Source organism: Lissotriton vulgaris, chromosome 10 (assembly GCF_964263255.1).
Source record: "Lissotriton vulgaris chromosome 10, aLisVul1.2, whole genome shotgun sequence".
Lineage (NCBI taxonomy): Eukaryota > Metazoa > Chordata > Amphibia > Caudata > Salamandridae > Lissotriton > Lissotriton vulgaris.
The window spans coordinates 7251075-7275011 of NC_141698.1; the positions used below are offsets into that span (position 1 = coordinate 7251075).

Here is a 23937-nt window from a genome sequence, read left to right on the forward strand (position 1 = left end):
TTAATGACTCCTTTGATCATGGGAAGAATTTGAGTAGATTTGTGTGATGGCTCAAATGTATCTAACAGAAAATCCTCCTCAATGTCATCAGAATGCATTGTGACATTGTGGTAGAGAACAGCTCTGTGTAAGAGGGGATTAAAGCCAATGCTGTCTTCTAGAGGAGAAGGTTTTGACGGGTATAACTGTGGATCAGGGACATCAGGCACATTATGTGGTGGAAAAGTATAGATATCCTCATCTAAAGGACATGTATTTGGGTCTGCATGTGGATCCTCCCCACCACCTCATCAGTTTGTGGTGAATGTGATGATATAGGAGAGGGGACAGGAGAGATTGGAGGTGATTTGTAAGGCGGACAGGAGAGGAAGGAGATACAGGAGAGGGAGGGTGCATAGGAGAAGTTGCACAGTCCTTTTTGGCAGGAACAACAGGTGGAGGTGGTGTTTCTGCTGGTCTCTTTTTATGAGGTATAGCACCTACATGTCCTGTCTTTGGGTTTATGTAGATCTTTTTTTTAGGATCTGGTCTAAACAGTTCTTCTTCCTCTACAACCTTCAGCGTCGACTTTTTCGGTTCAGACAGAGGTTGTTTTTGGCGTTTCGCCTTGGGAGGTGTTACAGCGTCCTGTGGCAAAGTTCTCGGTGCCGAAGGTGTTGTTTTCGGCTTGGCAGGCGTGTCAGAGGACTTAGGAACCTCGGAATCGGGCTTTGTGGGTGTTGGCACCGAAGTGGGAGTTTTCGGAGTGGAAGCTGGCCTCGTCGACTTTGTGGCGTCGGGCGCTGGCTTTCCCTCTTTAGTTTTGGAAGTGGACAGCTTCGGAGCCGGAGCTTCTTTCGGTGCCTGTACCTCTTTAGGCTTCAGTGTCGAAGGATCTTTCGCTGCCGAAGGGTCTTTTGGCCTCGGTGTCGAAGGACCTTTGGGCTTCGGTGCCGATGGAGGTGGTTGAATAGGTACGTGTGGTTTGCTCGGTGCCGAAGCACCTGAAGGCGTAGTTTTCCCCGGAGCCAAGCTCGAAGGCTGGGCTTTAGGAGGAAGTACTTGGTCTCGACTGGGCCCCTTGGGCGGAGTGCTGAACTTCGACTTTGACTTGGGCAGTGCATGTGGTGCAGGGGCAGAAGTACTCAAGGGTTGACGTGATGGAATCGAGTCATCTGAGTCCTCTGCCTCGGATATGATCTGGAGAACAGCCAAATCCTCTTCCGGAACGAGCAGAACCTCGAAGATGTTCTCCGGTGCTGGGGCTGATCTCCTCATCTCGTGTCGATGAGCCCTCTGATCCCGGATGGTCTTTTTCGATCGGAAGGATGCACAAGCTGTGCAGGTCGACTCGTCGTGATCCGGCGATAGAAAGAGGTTGCAGATCTCGTGATGATCGCTATGTGGAAATTTTGCTCACCATACAGGTCATTTCTTGAACGGAGCTCTTTCCATGTGGTGTAGGCCACACAGCGTTGATAGGCCCAGCGGCTCGCGCCGATGAACCGGAATCGAGTCGATGGCGTAGAAAGTTGTATATTCGATGTCGATATTAGTTGTAGGAAGTTTTTGCGCTTCGAAGTTGCTGAAAAAGTTTTTCTAGCTGGAGCGGAGAAACTTTCATCCGAACCCAGTGGCGGAAAAAAACAATCTAAGGATGGAGACGATGCCCATGCGCAGTATTGTCCAAGGGAGGAGTCACCTACATCGTGACTACAGAGACTTCTCCAAGAAGACAACAACCTGCAATCATCCAAGCCCAACACCAGGTGGCAATCTAATGCATGGTGTACGATTTGCAGCTCATAAGCCTCGAACATAGATATTCCAAGATGGCACAGCTGTGGGACACAGTGACACATGAGGAGCACTCTCCTAGGAATCTTGTGGAGATACGGGCGAGTCAAGCTCAAAAATGAAAAAACAATCAGGGTCAGTATCGTGGATATGATTAGAATAGTTGGAATGTGAGGGATGTTTGGAACCAAACTGTATACAAGGCTCATAATTGGCAATATGCCTCAAGCGTGGGATTGGCAGTCATTTAAGCGGGATATGTGGTGATGTGTTACGAGGCATTTAACTACAGATGATGCCTGCAAACATGTATATGTTGGCATGGGGCTTGAGTTAGTCATGGAACTTCTATATTATAGATACTGTACAGGTCATTGCAATATTGGGCTGATATTCATTGTGACCACAAACAATAGGCCTTGTACGTCATAAATAACGTAGTTTAATCTAATTATTATTCAGGAATACCAGTGTACATTGAAACAATTGGATTTCTCGTTTAGTAAACATTAGTCCCATTAATATGGCCAAGGCAATTTTTAGAAAGATATTGGATTTATTGTGTAGGATGTTTGCTATGGTGAGGTGGCTACATTGTCTTTAGCGATAACGTGTGAGAACTGGCACGGTTTGGCATATAAGCTTTGGTTTAGAGCATGGTGTCCATTACCTCTCAATGGGAAATATAGTCATCACTTTCAATCTTGTCTTGGTTCCTACATAAAACTCTTTACAGTATCATTTTTCACTTTTCTGGACCTAATGTTGATTTCACAATACTAAATTAATTTATAGAAATAACTCAGATGTTTGCATATTTTACATAGTGTGAACTCGACCCGAAAGTATTGCATCGCTTTACATGAGCACCAGTTATGTTACACAAGGACCCATTCATTTTTTGGTAGGCATTGGGAGATTAAGTGATTTGCCCAGAATCACAGGATGATGAGTGGACGCCGAGACTCAAACCTGCTACCCCAGCTCCAAAGTCAGCAGCTCTTATCTCTGGCATCCCTGACGTAGTCAGTGTTGCACATCACAGACAAAACACATGTTTTCTACAGTAATTACTCTTTGGATATATTCCGAGATTGAGAATAAGATCACCTTGAATATATTGCAAGATTGAACATAAAGAGACGGATATATCTACAACAGCATATTCATGGACATTGTATATTGGACACTTGCTCTGGATAATCTTTCTCTCTGCTAAGATGTTATTATACAATTGAGGGTCTGCCACTGAAATTACACATTTGCAAACTGAAGCACACATTTCACATGTACCAGGACAATCACGTTTCCAAAATAAGCAGCGATTGCCATTCGGCCTATCCTTTAGCTCCTTTGCTGCAGATGGTGACACCGTGAGAAAGACAGTAGACTGTATAGTTATCTCCGAGATCGGGTATGACCCTAAAACTATACAATCTACTACCTCATCCCAAAGGGCACTTGTTTCTTACCTTGATCATCCACTGCGCAGCAATGGAGTCAATTATAAACATCTCCCTCCCAAACCTCAAGGAAGAAGAGTTTGTGGCCTTACCCGATGGCTTTAGTTCCAAGGAGTTATTTGCTTTGGAGCCAGCAACCTACAATGAGAAAAGGGCACCATGAGGGGCATAGATAGGGCATTGTGTCATACAGAAGGTAAACTAAATGCAAAAGTGGGAGTGGAGAGAAAGTAAGGAGTGTAGAACTAACAAAATGAGGAACGCATATGAAAAAGTTACTTACCTTTGGTAATGCTCTTCCTGATTGACAGTACATATACCTACAGACTACTCAACTTTTGAATAGCCCAGGAGACGGTCTAGATAAGGAAACGCTTTGATAGCTCTCCCACGCTGGAAAGAGGCAATGGCTCAACGTTAGCACCTCATGCGACGCCTCATGACTTCACTGGAGCAACAAAGCACACCAGTTTCCATAATGTGCCTTTGAGGCGATCGGAAGAAACTAACACCCAAAAGGCAGGTGTAATTCTCTGTAATAAGTTCACGTCACAGTAAGATAGCATGTGGTATAACTAACAAGTTACTTACTTTCGGTAACACTTTGTTTGAGACTAAGTGCCTTGTTTTGTATGGTCACATCTGAGAAAGTGCCACCTTTTTTGCATTGGTATGCCCCCACTTTTTGCTGAATTGCTGATGCGCTTTGACTGAGTGTGCTCTGGGGTCCTGCCAACCAGGTACCCAGGGCCTGTGTTCCTTCCCTAAAACTGTGTTTAAACAAAAACCCAATTGGCATCTCTGGCCACCTATCAGCCCCTAGTAAATAGTACCCTAGGTACCCAGAGCATTGTGACCAGAGAAGACCCCTAAGGGCTGCAGCACTTATTGGGCCACCCTTTGGGCCCCTCTACCCTGACACCAACACACTGCTTTGGCAGGCTGAGTGTCTAAGCACAGAACTAAATAGAGTCAACATGGTGTGCCATGCCCACAAACCCACTGCCCTGGCATACATCAGCCACCCCTCTAGCTGGGTGCCCTATGCCAGTGGTGTGGGCACATGTGATTGAGCGCTGTGCCCCTACGGTACCCAGTGCCTTTCCTGGGCACTGTAAGTGCAGTGATGCCATTAAGAGTATATGGTGCTGGGAGGTTGTCATTACGAACTCCACTATAACATAATGGCTACACTGAAGACTGACAAGTTTGATATCAAAATTCTCAGCACATTAAACCCACACTGATGCCAGTGTGGGATTTAATGTCAAATGAACCAGAGGGCATCTTAGAGATGTCCCCTGAAACCGAACCTACTATCCACTTCTGATCTTAGAGGCGGCCTTGGCTGCCACACAGCAGACATGTTGCTGGACCACTGGGTGGAGAGCCCCCCGCTCTCCGGGGCCTGCCACAATGCACATCCTGGGCGAGGAGCTAGGTCTCCTCCCCCAGTACGAGTGACCACTGCGCCTCGGCCTGGTCGCCCCAACGCTCCTCGTACCTCCTGCTCCTGCCACCTGCCTGCCTGCTCACCTACGCCGTCAGCAAGCGCCCCAGCCGCCGCAGGGCCGCCCGCCAAGCCCGCACTCCTTTTTCTCGCCGCTGCCTGCGGCCCCGCCCCCCGCAAGCCGATTGGATCCCACGCTCCCGCCTCCCAGCTGACCCGCCCTCCCGGCTCCCTTCTTATGACGCAGCGGACACGCGCAGCGGGAGCACCGAATGAGCGCCAAACGTGCGCCAAAGGTAAGCCCGTCTGCGCCCGTCCGCGCCTGGACCGTGCCCAGGGCCAGGACCCCTGGCCAGGACCCCTGGCCCCCGCAGTCACCAGCCCACCCGCCGGACCTACGACGCCACTGAACTCTACGCACTCAACGCCGGCCGAACCCCGGGGTGCTACCGAGCCACCCCGAGACGGACCCTTCTGCTGCCACTCCTGCAAGTTCACCTGCATCCGGACCTTCACCACTCCAGCACTGACCAAGACAACGACGCACAACAGCAGCAGCCACCTCAAGTGCATCCTGCTCAACACCCGCTCCGTCCACAGACACGCCGTCGAGCTCTGGAACCTGCTCGACACCACAGCCCCAGACATCGCCTTCCTCACGGAAACCTGGATGAACGCCTCCTCAGCGCCCGACATCGCCATCGCCATCCCAGACGGCTACAAGATCATCCAGAGGGACCGCGTCAACCAGACTGGAGGAGGCATCGCCATCGTCCACAAGAACACCATCCGCATCACGACCAACACAGACGACACCCTTGCACCCGCCACTTCCAGATCCACACCGACCCAAAGACAACCCTCAGAGGCGCCCTCATCTACAGACCCCCGGGACCACGCACACAATTCAGCGAAGACATCGCCGACTTAGTCAGCCCGCACGCCCTCCTCTCCACTGACTACATCCTCCTCGGGGACCTCAACTTCCACCTGGAGAACAACAACGACCGCAACACCACCACCCTCCTGGACAACCTCGCAAACCTCGGACTCAAGCAGCTGGTGACCACCCCCACCCACTACGCCGGACACACACTCGACCCCGTCTTCTCATCCAGCAAGGACATCACCTTCAGCCACGCCACCGGACGGACCACAGCTGCGTCCACTTCAGCTTAAGAAGGACCACGATCCACCACCACCTGCAACAGGTTGCACGCAGAATCTGGAACAAGATCACAGCCGACCAGCTTGCAACTTCCCTGAGCAAGAACCCACCCACCAGCGCAAAGAACCCCAGCGAAGCGGCCACCAACCTCACGAAGTGGATCAGCGACTGCGCAGACGACCTCGCCCCTCTGAGGACCCCGCCTAGCAGACCCGGCAGCAAGAAAGCCCCATGGTTCACCGACGAACTCAAGAGCTCCAAGAAGAACTGCAGAGCCCTCGAGAAAGCCTGGCGCAAATACCCAACACCGGACAACATGACTGCCCTCAAGCTCGCCACCCGAAAACACCACCAACTGATCCACGCCACCAAGAAAACTGCATTCAAGAAACGATTGGACAACAACGCACACAACAGCAAGGAACTCTTCAACATCGTTAAAGAGCTCTCCAAGCCCAACACCGGAAACAATGACATCACCCCTTCGCAAGACCTCTGCAACTCCCTTGCCTCCTACTTCCACAACAAGATCGCGGACATACACAACAGCTTCAGCACTCAACCGACGCACGCCACGACCGAACCACCGCCCCCCACCATCACCCTCCGCTCCTGGACCCCGATCAGCACCGAAGACACCGTCCGCACGATGAACTCCATCCACTCCGGATCTCCATCTGACCCCTGCCCTCATCACGTCTTCAACAAGGCCGACACGGTCATCGCACCCCACCTGCGGGACATCAACACCTCCTTCGACACCGCTGCCTTCCCGGAGAGCTGGAAGCACGCCGAACTCCGCGCTCTTCTTAAGAAACCATCAGCCGACCCCACCGACCTCAAGAACTACCGCCCCATCTCGCTGCTCCCGTTTCCTGCAAAAGTCATCGAGAAGACCATCAACAAGCAGCTGGCCGCCTTCCTCGAGACGAACGGATCCCTCGACCTCTCGCAGCCTGGCTTCCGGGCCAACCACAGCACCGAGACCGCCCTGATCGCAACCACCGATGACATCCGAGCCCTGCTCGACAACAGAGAAACAGCAGCCCTCATCCTCCTAGACCTCTCCGCGGCCTTCGACACTGTCTGCCACCGTACCCTAGTACAGCGCCTCAGCAACGTCGGAATCCAGGAGAAGGCACTGGAGTGGATCATCTCCTTCCTCGCCGGAAGGACACATCCGCCTCCCCCCGTTCAGATCAGAAGCCACCGAAGTCATCTGCGGCGTTCCTCAAGGCTCCTCGCTCAGCCCAACCCTCTTCAACGTTTACATGAGCCCCTTCGCAGCCATCGCACGCCAGCACAACCTCAACATCATCTCCTACGCCGACGACACCCAGCTGATCCTCTCCCTCACCAACGACCCCGCCACCGCCAGAGCCAACCTACACGAAGGGATGAAAGAGGTAGCCGAATGGATGAAGAACAGCCGCCTGAAACTGAACTCGGACAAGACGGAAGTCCTCATCCTGGGATCTTTACCCTCCGCCTGGGACGACTCCTGGTGGCCCCCCCGCCCTAGGCAGCGCACCCTAACAAACAGACCACGCACGCAACCTGGGCATCATCCTGGACTCCTCCCTCTCCATGACCAGACAAGTCAACGCCGTCTCCTCGACGTGCTTCAACATCCTGCGCATGCTACGAAAGATCTTCCGGTGGATCCCCACCGAGACCAGGAAGACTGTCACCCAGGCCCTCGTCACCAGCCGTCTGGACTACCGCAACTCCCTCTACGCCGGAACCACAGCCAAACTCCAGAAGAGGCTCCAGCGGATCCAGAACGCCTCAGCACGACTCATCCTGGACATCCCCCGTCGCAACCACATCTCCGGACACCTGAGACCTGCACTGGCTCCCGGTCAACAAGAGAATCACCTTCCGCCTCCTCCCCCACGCACACAAAGACCTACACAACCAAGGCCCAGTATACCTCAATAGCCGCCTTAACTTCTACGCTCCCAAATGCCAGCTTTGTTCGACCAACCATGCCCTCGCCGCCGTCCCCCGCATCCGAAGAGCCACCACAGGGGGAAGGTCCTTCTCCTACCTCGCCGCCAAGACTTGGAACTCCCTCCCGACCCACCTCCGCCTGACCCAGGACCACCTTGCCTTCAGGAAGCAGCTCAAGACCTGGCTGTTCGAGCAGTAGCGGACCTCCCTCCCCTAGTGCCTTGAGACCCTCTGGGTGAGTAGTGCGCTATATAAATGCCTTGATTGATTGATTGGGTAGGTCAAGCTTTAAAGGCATGCCACCCATGTGAGCTTCTCCAGGCCACTTGCTGTATTCGCCAACTGGCCCCCACCAGTTGTGACCGCCACTCTGGCGGGAAGACTGGAGGGAAAACCTACTTCAGGAAGGGGGTTGTGCCAGCCTGTGCCAACCCCACCACTCAGGTGGGAGAGGCGAGGTGAAGCATGACTCTGGGCTCCGGCCATCTTGTAGATAGGGAGCCCTGCCCAATCACAGCTAGGCTCCTGCAACCCTCCCTCAGGAGAGGAGGGGACTAGGGAGTATACCCACCCCAGGACAGGGACCTATTGGTCCCTGCCCTTACCCTACCTGTAACGCCCCTAAAATTAGCATTAATGGCACCCTGAACCTTCCTTCCTCAGATCCCGATAAGAAAAAAAGAAAGAAGATCAAGAAAGACGACCCGCTGTGCAGCTGCTAACAGGACGACACCAACTGACTTGGCCCCAGCCCTACCGGCCTGTCGATCCTGGAACCTGCTCCTTCTAAATCCCAGCGACTCCTGTGGACAGCAACCTTGGAAAACCCAGAGGACCTGCCGGCCTTGACCCTCTAAAAGACTGGGACTCCCATGAGCAGAGGCTCTGCTCCAACAGCAATACCCCTGGTGCCAGCCAGGAACCGCAAATACAGCCCACTCTGCACCCACCGAGCCCGGCCCGTGTCCGAGTGATCTAAGACCACGAGGACATCCCCCCCCCCCCAGCGACTGTGACCCGAAGTCCAGTGCCCAAAGACCCTCCTCGACGACCCAGACACCTGCAGCCTCAGAACCAGGGACCCCTCCAACCGCGACCAGTGAGGGTAAGATTTACCGACACCAAAAGACACCCTGTAGGAGAGTAGGGTCTGCAATCCTATGATCACCCCAGATTTTTGCTTTTTGCTTCACTGGTTTACGACTTTCCCTGGCTGTGGGCCTGCTAATCAGACCCACAGCCTAGCTGTTCTCTCTCTAAATTGACACGTGTACCTTAGGTGCATTTACCAATTGGTACTGGGCCACCTTATCAGTCCCTGTACCCAGGGCATAGGTGTACCCAGGGCCTACCAGGGGCTGCAGCATGTATTATGCCACCCCTGGCTGGCCATCCAAATCTGACAACAAGAAACACTACGGTGAGAGAGGACCTCGGGGGAAATTTATAGACCTGGCTCTGGGTACAATCCCCAATGAATCTGAAAACAACAAAAGGTACCAGAGGGTCTGAAATCAAAAAAAGGTTCAAAGGTATACGATAGCCACCTAACCAACCACAGTCCCTCAATCACCCAGGGGTCAAATTGATCGACACAAAGGCTCTCAAGGGATGAGGAAAATACCCATCAGTCACCATACGGATCCGCCCTTCATCATTTGGGATTTTATCCGGACCACCCGTCTGAGAAAATCCGTGCCACAATCAAAGGATGACCTGGTGGTAAGGAGGTCCCTTATGTTGTTTTTAGTTGCAGTGTGGTCTACCACTCGATATTAATGAGTGGAAAAAAGGCATGGGACTGGGGTGTGCAGTGCAAATAACTGTGAGAAAAAGAAATCAAAACAAGAAAGTGTGTTAAAATTGGTCAAAAGAGCACGGAACAACCTTTATTCTGTGTATGCCCTCAATACCAAGATTAAAAATATATAACCTTAGGCAGTCAAATTAGGTAGACTGTCTGAGGTGAGGTCGGTCAACATGTTTCAGCAAACATGGACTATTGCGTCCTTACTTCCATCAGGACCAGAAATATGATGCTAGTGCTACTGCACAAGGTGAAATAAATCATAAAGTGACAAAGTGACAAAAGGAAAAGAGGAACAAGTGCAAAAAGTCACCTGTACGATCCAAATGCCATTACAGTTAGTGCTGTTCACTTAATCTGTAAGGTAGAATAGCCTCACCCCACCTGGCAGCGGCTCAGGGGAAAATGAAGCACCGCTCTATCCGTCGGTACTCAGTGGCGGGCGTCCTAGCTTAGGTGGTCCATGTAGGAGAGTAGGGTCTGCAATCCTATGATCACCCAGATTTTTTGCTTTTGTTTCACTGGTTTACGACTTTCTCTGGCTGAAGGCCTGCCAATCAGACCCACAGCCTGGCTGTTCTCTTTCTAAATTACAACATGTACCCTAGGTGCATTTACCAATTGGTACTGGGCCACCTTATCAGACCCTGTAACTCTGGGCATAGGTGTACCCAGGGCTGCCAGGGGCTGCAGCATGTATTATGCCACCCCTGGCTGGCCTCCTAAATTTGACACAACTGGCTGCATGACAGCTGGGGCAAAGTCGTGTAATCACCCTTTGCTGTAGGTGTAGTATACCTATACCTAACCCTAAAATGGACACACAGATTCCTATCAGTCACTCCTATGGCAGGCCTTGACAATCCTGAAGGCAGAGTGCTTGGAATCGTGTGAGATGGTGCTCTGGCATGAGCTGAGCCTGTCTGCAGCTTGCGGAACCAAGTCCTAATAGCTGTTCCATGATATCGCATACCATATACTCTTAAGTGCATTATAATCCTCGCGGTTAAATGCTAACTTTGGTATTGCTTTATCAAAACATGTCGAGTAAGGTGTCATACGAATTGGAATACTAACCCCTCGCCAATTCTGGCGACGGGGTTAGCATTCCACCCTTCTAGAGGGACACGACATGTATGTAACTGTGAACCCCGGTTAAAGTTAACTAAAGCCTCAGCTCCACAAAATGGATGCTGCCACCACAGACACGAGTCTGACCTCCTGCTGCTGGGAGTCCTTCCAGCGAGGGAGGCTTGGACAAAGGGTTTCCTGTCCGGGGCGGTGCTAGCACCGTCCCAGACATGGTTTTGTGTATCCTGGGTAGGCAGGGCTTTTCAGGAAGGTGACTGCTGAGTGGCACCCCGGTGCTCACTACGCATAGGCCGGTCAGAACCAGTTCCAGGGGCACACCAGCCCCTGGCCTGGGGAAAGTCCGGCATGGCAGAGGGGTGTAACCACCCCCCTCCTAGTCCCACCCATAGGCAGGACCTAGTCACCGGGTCAGCCCCCTTTTTTAGTATAAAGATGGGAGCAGGCCCCCTGTTCAAATTAGATCATCTTTGGAATCAAGACACGACTTTCTTCGAAAGGACATCAAGATTTCTTCTTCAAGATTCTCCCTTGTGGCTAAGGAGTAGTCACCCTGCATCAAGCGGGCACCATCCTAAGAACACTGCGGTCTGCTGCAAGTCCTTCTTCACGAATCCGACGACCCAGCTCGACGAGACCCGGCTTCCCTGGCACCTCTGACCTCTACTCACCTCTACAGCAAAGCTGAGAACCGTGAGTGCGACGAGACCTCGAGGGACCGACGATCGCCAAGACTGCACGACTTCTTTGTAACAAGCCCACCGAGTCTTCCACTGGTGAGTGCTTTGGGGTCCGAGAAGCCCCAACCCTGAGCAGCTCCAGCACCGAAGATCAGCCCTCCAGCATCTCCACGATCTGCGTGGGGCCCTTCTGCTTTTGCGTGCTCACCGTGCTGTGTGGCTACTAGCCGGCTGGCTTGTGGCCTTCTTCACGACGCCCGACGACATCACTGCTGCTGGTCTGGTTGCTCCAGACTGGCCCTTGCTTCCTTCTTCAAGAGAGGCACCCCGGACCCTCCTGGTCCACTCCAGACGCCATTTTAAGTCCACCGCGTGGGCTTGAATTTGCCAAGGCTTTGTTGCCCAATCCTGGGTCCAGCGACGCCGACAGCTTCATCCATCGTGGGACAGATCGCTCCTCCATCCTGGTCGCCGACAACGCCTCCTGGTCCGTGAGATCTGCGGTCACAGCGTCACCCACTCACCTTGTCGAGGTGGCTACCATCCGGTGCCCTCCTGGTGCCCACTGACTACTGGCTAGTAGTCTCGAACTTGGTCCCCTCTGCTTTCAGGTGTCATCTTCCATCGATCCAGGCTTGGATCCACCGAACTTTCTTCACTGGTCGCCTGCCAGCAACTTCTTTCTTCCAGGCTCCTGGTCCGTCTACGAGGATTCCCGACGTCTTTTGAGTCCTATGCAGCTGCAGCCCCTGGGCTAGGTAACTTCGGCATTTTGGTGCCCCAGCATAGCCTCACTATCCAAGGGTCAGAATCCACTTTCGTTTTCCTCCTACCAGGTCGGGTTCGCCCGAGAACACTAACTTTGCAATTACTAGCTACCATAGACTTTGTCCCGCATCACGCGTGAGAGTGCACACTCTGCACCCGAGTCCCCTGGGTCTCCTAGAAGTAATCTAACGATTCTATAGTCAAGTCCTAGCGATTCCAAAGGCTATTAGTACTGTACTTACCTGCTAGTAATTTCGCATTCCACTTTCAGAGTATATGGCTTTCCGTGCCCCTCGGGCATTTGTATATACTGTGCTAACTTAAGTATTTTCGTAAGAGTTTTGTGTTGTGCTTAGTACCCTGTCCTCATAAAGAGTACAGGGCTGTTGTGATTCTTAATAAATATCTTGTTTATTTTCATAACACTTGTGTGGTGTCCTTTCACTGGGTATTCAAGGGGTATATGTGTGGTAAACAGCTGGCTTAACACGCCCTCTCGAGTCTTTAGCCTTAGACTGCTCGTATCCATGCTACTAGGATAGCTGGTCTATAAGGTTGACTTTCAACCAATCATCAATAAGGGTTGCTGGACTGATACATAGTGTTCACTAGAATAGTGAGCACTGCATATCAGGCCACCTTCTCACAGTCCATTTCCCTACAGGGGATGGATTTTACAGTGGAGCATAGACCTGGCACTGATCATGGCAATGCAGATGGGCTCTCCAGGTATTTCCACTTAGAGCAAGAAGACTCACCTGGTCAAGGTTAGTTTATTGTCCCAAAGTTTGGGGGGGGGGGGGGTTGTGTTATAAATAAATATCCTTTTATTTTCATAACAACTTGTGTGGTGTCCTTTCACTTGGTGTTCAAGGGGTATATGTGTGGTATAACAGCTGGCTTAACACGCCCTCTCGAGTCTTCAGCCTTAGACTGCTCGTATCCACGCTACTAGGATAGCTGGTCTATAAGGTTGACTTACAACCAATCATCAATAAGGGTTGTTTGGACTGATACATAGTGATCACTAGAATAGTGAGCACTGCATATCAGGCCAACTTCTCACAGAAACCCCTAACCTGCATAAATGAACATGCAACCACCGCCATCACTTTCGTGAACACCCGTGGGGCGCTGGTAAGGCCGAAGGGGAGCACGGTAAACTGAAAGTGCTTGTGGCCTACTGTGAACCGCAGGTAGCGCCGGCAGGACGGGGATGTGGAAATAAGCGTCCTTCAAGTCCAAAGTTACCATCCAGTCTCCTGGGTCCAGGGCAGCTAAGACCTGAGCCAGTGTCAGCATTTTGAACTTTTCCTTCCAGAGGAAGCCGTTGATGTTCCGTAGGTCCAAGATAGGGCGTAGGCCCCCCCTTTGCCCTTCTTGGGTACCAGAAAGTAGTGGGAGTAGCAACCACACCCTACTTCTGGCCCAGGAACGCGCTCGATGGCCCCCTTGGCCAAGAGGGCAGTAACTTCCTCCTGCAGAAGCCGCAAATGATCCCCCAATACGCGGTGGTATAGCGGTGGCATGGCTGGAGTGGTCGTCTCGAAGAGGATGGAATAGCCCCTTCGGACGATTTGCAGCACCCACCTGTCTGATGTCACAGTGCGCCAGTGGGAGTGGTGATGGCGAACCCTGCCCCCCACTGGCGTCACATGGGCCCGAAGAACAAGTTACTTACCTTCGGTAACGCTTTTTCTGGTAGATACAGTATCTGCCTGTGGATTCCTCACCTTGTGAATATCCCCCTTGCGCCAGCAACGTTCGGAAAATTCTTTGTAGCACGCCCGCGTGGTCGACGTCATAGGAGCACGGCATTGCGCGCGACTCCGACTGACGTCACAGACTCCTCATAAGGCCCACGTCGGCGTGATGACGTCAGTTCCGCCCTTTTTTCCGTGCCTTCGAGGCACCCGGACGGACCAACAAATATATACATATATACAATGTACACAGTACACACAATCTAAAAACACTTAAAGTGCAAAAGCATAAAAACCCAGAAATACAAATTCATAAATACATTTGCACACAAACCCAGGTATAGCAGAGTGGACAACGGGGAGGCGGGGGGGGGGGGGGGGGGGGGGGGGGGTCAGTGAGGAATCCACAGGCAGATACTGTATCTACCAGAAAAAGCGTTACCGAAGGTAAGTAACTTGTTTTTCTGATAGATACATCTGCCGTGTGGATTCCTCACCTTGTGAATAGAGTCCCACAGCAGTCCCCACTCCTGGAGGAGGGTGACCACTCTGCTATACCAGGAAATCTTGGAGAACAGAGCGCGCGAAGTGGCCGTCCCTCCTCACCTCAGCATCCAAGCAGTAGTGCTTCGCAAAAGTGTGGAGGGAGGCCCATGTCGCGGCCCTGCAAATGTCCTCAACAGGAACACCTCTAGACAATGCAGAAGTTGCAGACTTCGCACTAGTTGAATGAGCTCTAATACCCTCAAGGAGGGTCCTTACCCGCCATAGAGTAGCACATCTTGATGCAGAGGATAATCCACCTGTAAAGTGTGCGCTTGTGCACCGCTCTGCTCTTCTTGCAGCCAGCAAAACCCACGAAGAGCTGATCGTCAATACGATAGTCTTTAGTCCTATCAAGATAGAAACTAACAGCTCTCTTCGGGTCCAAGCGATGAAGCCTCTCCTCCTCCTTGGAAGGGTGTGGGGGAGGATAAAAGGTAGGAAGGGTAATGGATTGTCCTAGATGGAAGGGAGTTACCACCTTAGGCAGAAAAGCAGCCCTGGTCCTGAGGACCATTCTTTCAGCATGAATGGACAAGAACGGGGGCTTGGAACTAAGAGCCTGAAGCTCACTTACCCTCCTTGCCGAGGTAATTGCAACCAAGAAGACCGTTTTAAAAGAAAGAAGCCTCATGGGACACTTGTGCAAGGGTTCAAACGGAGAACCCATCAGATAAGTTAACACAAGATTCAAGTCCCAATGAGGAACAATAAAGGGAGAAGGAGGGAACTTATTAGTGAGTCCCTTCAAAAATCTTAATACTACAGGGGATTTAAAAAGAGAGGGCTGATCCGGCAAACAGAGAAATGCCGATAAGGCCGAAAGATATCCTTTGACCGTGGCAACAGCAAAACCTTGCCGTGCCAGAGAAAGAGCAAACGAAATGTCAGACAAATGAGCCTTCAATGGGTCAACATCCCTCTCCCTACACCAAGAGACAAATTTAGACCACCTTTACGAATAGATGGACTTGGTGGAGTCGCGCCTGGCAGAAAGAATGACATCCACCACATCGTGAGGGAGAGAAAAGGAACTCAGGTTGCCCCGTTCAATCTCCAGGCATGAAGGTGTAATGTCTGGAGGTGGGGGTGTAGAACCTGCCCCTCCATCTGAGAGAGGAGGTCTGCCCTGAGAGGGAGACGGAGCGGCGGGTAAGAGGAGAGGTGGAGAAGGTCCGAGTACCACACCCTTCTTGGCCAATCCGGGGCGACCAATATGACTTGGGCCCGGTCTTGGCAAATCTTCCTCAGAACCCGAGGAATCAAGGGTATGGGGGGAAACGCGTAAAGGAGCTGACCTCCCAGCTCAACTGAAACGCGTCCCCCAACGCTCCTTGCATCGGATACTGGAGACTGCAGAATGACGGGCAGGGAGCATTCTCGCAAGTGGCAAACAGGTCCACCCGAGGAGTCCCCCACATCTGAAAGATGCCGTGAACAACCTCCGGGTGAAGCCTCCACTTGTGGTCGGCAGAGAACTGCCGACTGAGAACGTGTGCACGAACGTTCAGAAGTCCGGCCAGATGATTTGCCATCAGACAAATCTGATGATCCTGAACCCAGGACCAGAGACGCAGAGCCTCTTTGCAGAGACACTGCGACCCTACTCCTCCCTGCTTGTTGATGTACCACATCGCGGTCGTGTTGTCCGTCAGGACTTGGATCGACTGACCGCGAAGGGAAGGGAGGAAGGCCTTGAGCGCCAAACGTATCGCCCGCAACTCTAGAAGGTTGATGTGAAGCAACCTTTCCTCTGGAGACCAAAGACCCTTGACCTCCAGATCCCCCAGATGAGCACCCCACCCTAGAGTGGATGCATCCGCTATCACCGTGGCCACCGATGGAGGTAGATGGAAAGGCTTTCCTTGCGACAGGTTGCCTTCCACGCTCCACCAAGACAGATCCGCCGCAGTTTCTCTGGAGATCTTCACCGACTCCCCGAGATCTCCGTTGTGCTGATACTACTGCCTGGGGAGACACCACTGGAGTGCCCTCATGTGCCAGCGTGCATGGTTGACCAACAGAATGCAAGAAGCCATCAGACCGAGCAGGGGAGGGACCTTCATGACTGGAACAACCGCTCCATTGTAGAATAAAGGAACCATTTCCTGAATGTCGCGAATCCTTTGAGGAGGAGGGAATGCACGACATTCAGTAGTGTCCAATACCGCACCTATGAACAGGTTGCGCTGGGAGGGCACCAGGTGACATTTGGGCACGTTTATCGAAAAACCCAACCTGTACAACAGCTGCGATGTTTCTTGCAGGTGATGAAGCACCTTCTCGGGCAACTCCGCTTTGATCAGCCAGTCGTCCAGATAAGGGAACACAGGAATCCCCGACCTCCTGAGATGTGCTGCCACCACCGCCATCACCTTGGTGAAAACTCGAGGCGCTGTAGTAAGACCAAACGGAAGGACCGCAAACTGGTAGTGTTGCGATCCCACCGTAAAACGGAGATACTTCCTGTGCGACTTCAGGATTGGAATGTGAAAATACGCATCCTGCAAGTCGATTGACACCATCCAGTCTTCTTCCAACAGCGCTTGAAGAACCTGCGCAAGAGTGAGCATTTTGAACTTCTCCTGCTTGAGGTAGAGATTCAAAATCCTGAGGTCCAGGATTGGACGCAACCTGCCATCCTTCTTGGGGATCAGGAAATACCGGGAGTAGCACCCCTGACCCCTCTCCTGCTCCGGGACCACCTCTATCGCACCTTTTCTGAACAGAGCCAGGACTTCTTCCTGCAGGCAAAGCAGTTGGTCCTCCGAACAACAACCCTGGCAAGGAGGGTAATTGGGAGGGAACTCCTGGAAAGGAAGTGCATACCCATTTTCTACGAGATTGAGAACCCAAAGATCTGATGTAACCAATTCCCAATCCCGTAGAAAATGAGTAAGCCGACCCCCCACCGGAGCCACATGATCCAGAATGGCAGATCTAGGGCTGATTTGCTGTAGAGGGAGGGGGTTGATTATTAGAGGAAGTGGAGGAGGAGGAGGAGGCCTGGCGTCCACGACCCCGGCCCCTTTGTTTTCCTCTGTAGGTCTTATACAGAGGATTCTGTCGCTGCTGCTGGCCTTGGTTGTAGGAACGAAAAGTGGATCTGCAAAATCCCCTAAACTTCCTAGTTGCAGAACCCCTTGCCTGAAGGCCCAAAGACCTCGCCGTCGCCCGGCTGTCCTTGAATCTCTCCAGGGCTACGTCAGCTTTCTTACCAAAGAGGCCTGTCCCATCAAATGGCAAGTCCAACAAGGTAGACTGAACATCAGTTGAAAAATCAGAAGATTTAAGCCATGCGGCCCTTCTGGTAGCAACAGTAAAGCCCATAATCCTGGCAACAGAGTCCACCGTGTCCATGCCACTCTGTATTACCATACGGGCTGCAGCCTGAGTATCGGAGACCACTTCATTAAAGTTCTTCCTATTATCCTCTGGAAGCTTAGAAGAGAGTTGTTTCACAGAGTCCATCAACGCATGAACATATTGTGAGAAGTTGGCCTGATATTCTGTGTTCACTATTCTAGTGATCACTATGCATCAGTCCAAACAACCCTTATGGTGATTGGTTGTAAGTCAACCGATAGACCAGCTATCCTAGTAGCATGGACAAGAGCAGTCTTCGGGCTAAACTTGAGGGCGTGTTAAGCCAGCTGTTATACCATCACATATACCCATTGAACACCAAGTGAAAGGACACCACACAAGTGTTATGAAAATAAACAGTGTATTTATTTAGATCACAACAGCCCTGTACTCTTTATGAGGACAGGGTACTAAGCACACAACTAAACTCTTACGAAAATACTTTAAGTTGCACAATTTACACAAATGCCCGAGGGGCACGAAAAACCATATACTATGAAAGTGGAATGCGAAATTACTAGCAGGTAAGTACTGGACTAATAGGCTTTGGAATCGCTAGGACTACGTTACTAAACCTTCAGATTACTAGTAGGAGGCCTAGGGGACTCGGGTGCAGAGTGTGCACTCTCACGCGGGACAAAGTCTATGGAGGCTAGTAAAAGCAAAGTTAGTGTTCTCGGGCGAACCCGATAAGGTAGGTTGAAAACGAAAGTGGATCTGGACCCTTGGATAGTGAGGCTATGCTGGGGCACCGAAATGCCGAAGTTACCTAGCCCAGGGGCTGCGGCTGCATAGGTCTGTAAAGACGCCGGGAATCCTCGTTGACGAACCAGGAGCCTGAAGAAAGAGTTGCTGGCAGGCGACCAGTGAAGATTGTTCGAAGTGATCCAAGCCTGGATCGAAGATGGATGACAACTGAAAGCAGAGGGGACCAAGTTCTTAACCACTAGCCAGTGGTCAAATGGGCACCAGGATGGCACCGGATGGTAGTCACCTCGACCAGGTGAGTGGGCGACGCTGGGCTCTGCAGTCTCACGGACCAGGAGGCGTTGTCGGCGACCAGGATGGAGGTGCGAGCTGTCCCACGATGGTTGATGCTGTCGACGTCGCTGGACCCAGGATTGGGGCAACAAGTCTTGGCAAATTCAAGCCCACGCGGTGGACCTAAAATGGCGTCTGGCGTGGACCAGGAGGGTCCGGGCTGCTCCTCTTTTGGAAGGGAGCAAGGGCCAGTCTGGAGCAACCAGACCAGCAGTGTTGTGGTAGTCGTCGGGAAGGCCACAAGCCAGCGGGCTAGTAGCCAGACAACGCGGTGAGCAGCAAAAAGCAGAAGGGCCCTGTAGGAAGGTACCTCCTGACTATGGTTGCCCCCAACTTTTTGCCCTGTGTTTTAGCTGGTTTCTGACATAGTCGACCTGGGACCCTGCCAATCAGGACTGCAGGCCTACTGCTCTCTCTGTAAAATGGATTCCATGTACCTTAGGTACATTTCCAATTGGTACTGGGCCACCTTATCAGACCCTGTAACTCAGGGCATAGGTGTACCCAGGGCCTACCAGGGGCTGAAGCATGTATTATGCCACCCCTGGCTGGCCTCCTAAATCTGACACAACTGGCTGCATGACAGCTGGGGCAAAGTCGTGTAATCACCCTTTGCTGTAGATATAGTATACCTATATCTAACCCTAAAAATGGACACACAGATTCCTATCAGTCACTCCTTTGGCAGGCCTTGACAATCCTGAAGGCAGAGTGCATGGAATCATGTGAGATGGCGCTCTGGCATGAGCTGAGCCTGTCTGCAGCTTGCGGAACCAAGTCCTAATAGCTGTTCCATGATAACGCATACCATATACTCTTAAGGGCATTATAATCCTCGCGGTTAAATGCTATCTTTGGTATTGCTTTATCAAAACATGTCGAGTAAGGTGTCATACGAATTGGAATACTAACCCCTCGCCAATTCTGGCGACGGGGTTAGCATTCCACCCTTCTAGAGGGACACGACATGTATGCAACTGTGAACCCCGGTTAAAGTTAACTGAAGCCTCAGCTCCACAAAATGGATGCCGCCACCACAGACACGCGTCTGACGCCCTGCAGCTGGGAGTCCTTCCAGCGAGGGGAGCCTGGACAAAGTGTTTCCTGTCAGGGGCGGTGCTAGCACCATCCCAGACAGGGTTTTGTGTATCCTGGGTAGGCAGGGCTTTACAGGAAGGTGACTGCTGAGTGGCACCCCGGTGCTCACTACGCATAGGCCGGCCAGAACCAGTTCCAGGGGCACACCAGCCCCTGGCCTGGGGAAAGTCCGGCATGGGAGAGGGGTGTAACCACCCCCCTTCCTAGTCCCACCCATAGGCAGGACCTAGTCACCGGGTCAGCCCCTTTTCTTAGTATAAAAATAGGAGCGGGCCCCCTGTTCAAATTAGATCATCTTTGGAATCAAGACACGACTTTCTGCGAAAGGACTTCAAGATTTCTTCTTCAAGATTCTCCCTTGTGACTAAGGAGTAGTCACCCTGCATCCGCAGGCACCATCTTAAGAACACTGCGGTCTGCTGCAAGTCCTTCCTCAGGAATCCGACGACACAGCTCGACGAGACCCGGCTTCCCTGGCACCTCTGACCTCTACTCACCTCTACAGCCAAGCTGAGAACCGTGAGTGCGACGAGACCTCAAGGGACCGGCTATCGCCAAGACTGCACGACTTCTTTGTAACAAGCCCACCGAGTCTTCCACTGGTGAGTGCTTTGGGGTCCGAGAAGCCCCAACCCTGAGCAGCTCCAGCACCGAAGTACAGCCTCCCAGCATCTCCACGATCTGCATGGGGCCCTTCTGCTTTTTGCTGCTCACCGCGTTGTTTGGCTACTAGCCCGCTGGCTTGTGGCCTTCTGAATGACGCCCGACGACATCACTGCTGCGGGTCTGGTTGCTCCAGACTGGCCCTCACTCCCTTCCAAGAGAGGAGCACCCCGGACCCTCCTGGTCCACTCCAGACGCCATTTTGAGTCCACCGCGTGGGCTTGAATTAGCCAAGGCTTTGTTGCCCAATCCTGGGTCCAGCGACGCCGACAGCTTCATCCATCGTGGGACAGCTCGCTCCTCCATCCTGGTCGCCGACAACGCCTCCTGGTCCGTGAGATCTGCAGAGCACAGCGTCGCCCACTCACCTAGTCGAGGTGACTACCATCCGGTGCCCTCCTGGTGCCACCTGACTACTGGCTAGTAGTCACGAACTTGGTCCCCTCTGCTTTCAGGTATCATCCATCTTTAAGATCCAGGCTTGGATCACTTCGAACTCTCTTCACTGGTCGCCTGCCAGCATCTTCCTTCCAGGCTCCTGGTCCGTCTACGAGGATTCCCGACGTCTTTTGAGACCTATGCAGCTGCAGCCCCTGGGCTAGGTAACTTCGGCATTTCGGTGCCCCAGCATAGCCTCACTATCCAAGGGTCAGAATCCACTTTAGTTTTCCTCCTACCAGGTCGGGTTCGCCTGAGAACACTAACTTTGCAATTACTAGCTACCATAGACTTTGTCCCGCATCACGCGTGAGAGTGCACACACTGCCCCCGAGTCCCCTGGGTCTCCTAGAAGTAATCTAACGATTCTATAGCCAAGTCCTAGCGATTCCAAAGCCTATTAGTACTGTACTTACCTGCTAGTAATTTCGCATTCCACTTTCAGAGTATATGGTTTTCCGTGCCCCTCGGGCATTTGTATATACTGTGCTAACTTAAGTATTTTCGTAAGAGTTTTGTTTTGTGCTTAGTACCCTGTCCTCATAAAGAGTACAGGGCTGTTGTGATTCTAATAAATACACTGTTTATTTTCATAACACTTGTGTGGTGACCTTTCACTTGGTGTTCAAGGGGTATTTGTGTGGTATAACAGCTGGCTTAACACGCCCTCTCGAGTCTTTAGCCTTAGACTGCTCGTATCCATGCTACTAGGATAGCTGGTCTATAAGGTTGACTTACAACCAATCATCAATAAGGGTTGTCTGGACTGATCCATAGTGTTCACTAGAATAGTGAGCACTGCATATCAGGCCAACTTCTCACAGGCCCCACGCAGATCTCGTGGATGCTGGGGGGCTGGACTTCGGTGCTGGAGCTGCTCAGGGTCGGGGCTTCTCGGACCCCAAAGCACTCACCAGAGGATCCCTCGGCGGTCGTGCTGGATAGAAGTCGTGCAGTTCTGATGATGGCCGGTCCCTCGAGGTCTCGTCGCACCTACGGTTCTCAGCTTAGCTGTAGAGGTAGGTAGAGGTCAGAGGTGCCAGGGAAGCCGGGTCTCGCCGAGCTGGGCAGTCGGATTCCGGAGGAAGGACGTGCAGCAAACCGCAGAGTTCTTAGATGGTGCCTGCGGATGCAGGGTGACTACTCCTTAGTCACAAGGGAGAAATCTTGAGAAGAGTCGAGAGTTCCTTTCGTGGAAAGTAGTTTCTTGATTCAAAGATGATCTAATTTGGAAGGGTCCCCGCTTCAGCCTTTATCCTAAAGAAAGGGGTGGGTACGCGACTAGGTCCTGCCCTAGGGGTGGGACCAGGAAGGGGGGTGGTTACACCCCTCTCCCATGCCGGACTTTCCCCAGCTAAGGGGCTGGTGTGACCCTGGAACTGGTTCTAGCCAGCAGATGCGTAGTGAGCACCGGGGTGCCACTTGCAGTCACCTTCCTGTAAAGCCCTGCCTACCCAGGATACACAAAACCCTGTCTGGGATGGTGCTAGCACCGCCCCTGACAGGAAACCCTTTGTCCAAGCTCCCCTCGCTGGAAGGACTCCCAGCTGCAGGGGGTCAGACTCGTGTCTGTGGTGGCAGCATACATTTTTCGATGCTGAGGCTTGAGTTAACTTTAACAGGGGTTCACAGTTACATACATGTCGTGTCCCTCTAGAAGGGTGGAATGCTAACCCAGTCGCCAGAATTGGCGAGGGGTTAGTATTCCAATTCGTATGACACCTTACTCGACATGTTTTGATAAAGCGATACCAAAGATAGCATTTAACCGCGAGGATTATAATGCACTTAAGAGTATATGGTATGCGTTATCATGGAACAGCTATTAGGACTTGGTTCCGCAAGCTGCAAACGGGCTCAGCTCATGCCAGAGCACCATCTCACACAATTCCAAGCACTCTGCCTTCAGGATTGTCAAGGCCTGCCATAGGAGTCACTGATAGGAATCTGTGTGTCCATTTTAGGGTTAGATATAGGTATACTATATCTAAAGCAAAGGGTGATTACACCACCTTGCCCCAGCTGTTGTGCAGCCAGTTGTGTCAGATTTGGATGGCCAGCCAGGGGTGGCATAATACATGCTTCAACCCCTGGTAGGCCCTGGGTACACCTATGCCCTGAGTTACAGGGTCTGATAAGGTGGCCCAGTACCAATTGGGTAATGCACCTAAGGTACACATGTCAATTTAGTGAGAGAACAGCTAGGCTGTGGGTCTAATTAGCAGGCCCACAGCCCGAGAAATTCGTAAACCAGCGAAACAAAAGCAAAAAATCTGGGTGATCATAGGATTGCAGACCCTACTCTCCTACACATATCTCCCCAACAGGCAAGTAGCATTAGTAGATTTTAAAGCCATGCTACCTGAGGAGAAAATCTTTTTAGCAGACCGGTCCAATTTTTTAGAGTCCTTGTCTGCCGGCACCTGAGGGAATGAACCTGCAGCCCTGCTGCAACAAGGGGCCTGCACCACCAGACTCTCCGGAGAAGGATGTGAGGAAAGAAATTCAGGGTCACCAGGAGCCACCCTGTAACGCCTTGCCACCGACCTGGAAACCGCAGGAGCAGTCAAAGGTCTCTTCCAAACCTCCTTTATAGGCTAAGTCAAAGCGTCAGTGAAAGGAAGAGTAGGCTCTATAATAGAAGGCGAATGTAAAACCTCCGTGAGGATGTTGGGCTTGTACTCAACAGTGGGCAAAGTCAAGCCTAGCAAATCCGCAGCCTTCCTAATCACGACGTGATAGGGAGCAACATCCTTGGATGGTGTATCCGAGATAGATGGCAAACCCCACTCAGGAGAAAGTTCCAGGCCACTAGCGCTTTGGAGGTCCTCAAAACAATCCCCCTGATCTTGTAGCTCTCCTTCGTTAACCTCGGAATCCATATACTCCTTCTCCTCCAAGAGGCGTTGAGCTCTGCGCCTCGACCATTCC

The 23937-nt window shown here is 52.0% G+C and overlaps 1 protein-coding gene across 2 annotated transcripts in view; it reads right to left on the reverse strand.

The window, feature by feature from the left end:
* Positions 1 to 23937, reverse strand: part of HUWE1 (HECT, UBA and WWE domain containing E3 ubiquitin protein ligase 1) — a 1800886-nt gene that overhangs the window by 571631 nt on the left and 1205318 nt on the right. For both annotated transcript variants that reach the window (XM_086940169.1, XM_086940170.1), the window contains one exon: positions 3332 to 3377. In XM_086940169.1, coding sequence (XP_086796295.1) covers positions 3332 to 3377 — 46 coding nt within the window. The remainder of the gene's footprint in view (positions 1 to 3331; positions 3378 to 23937) is intronic.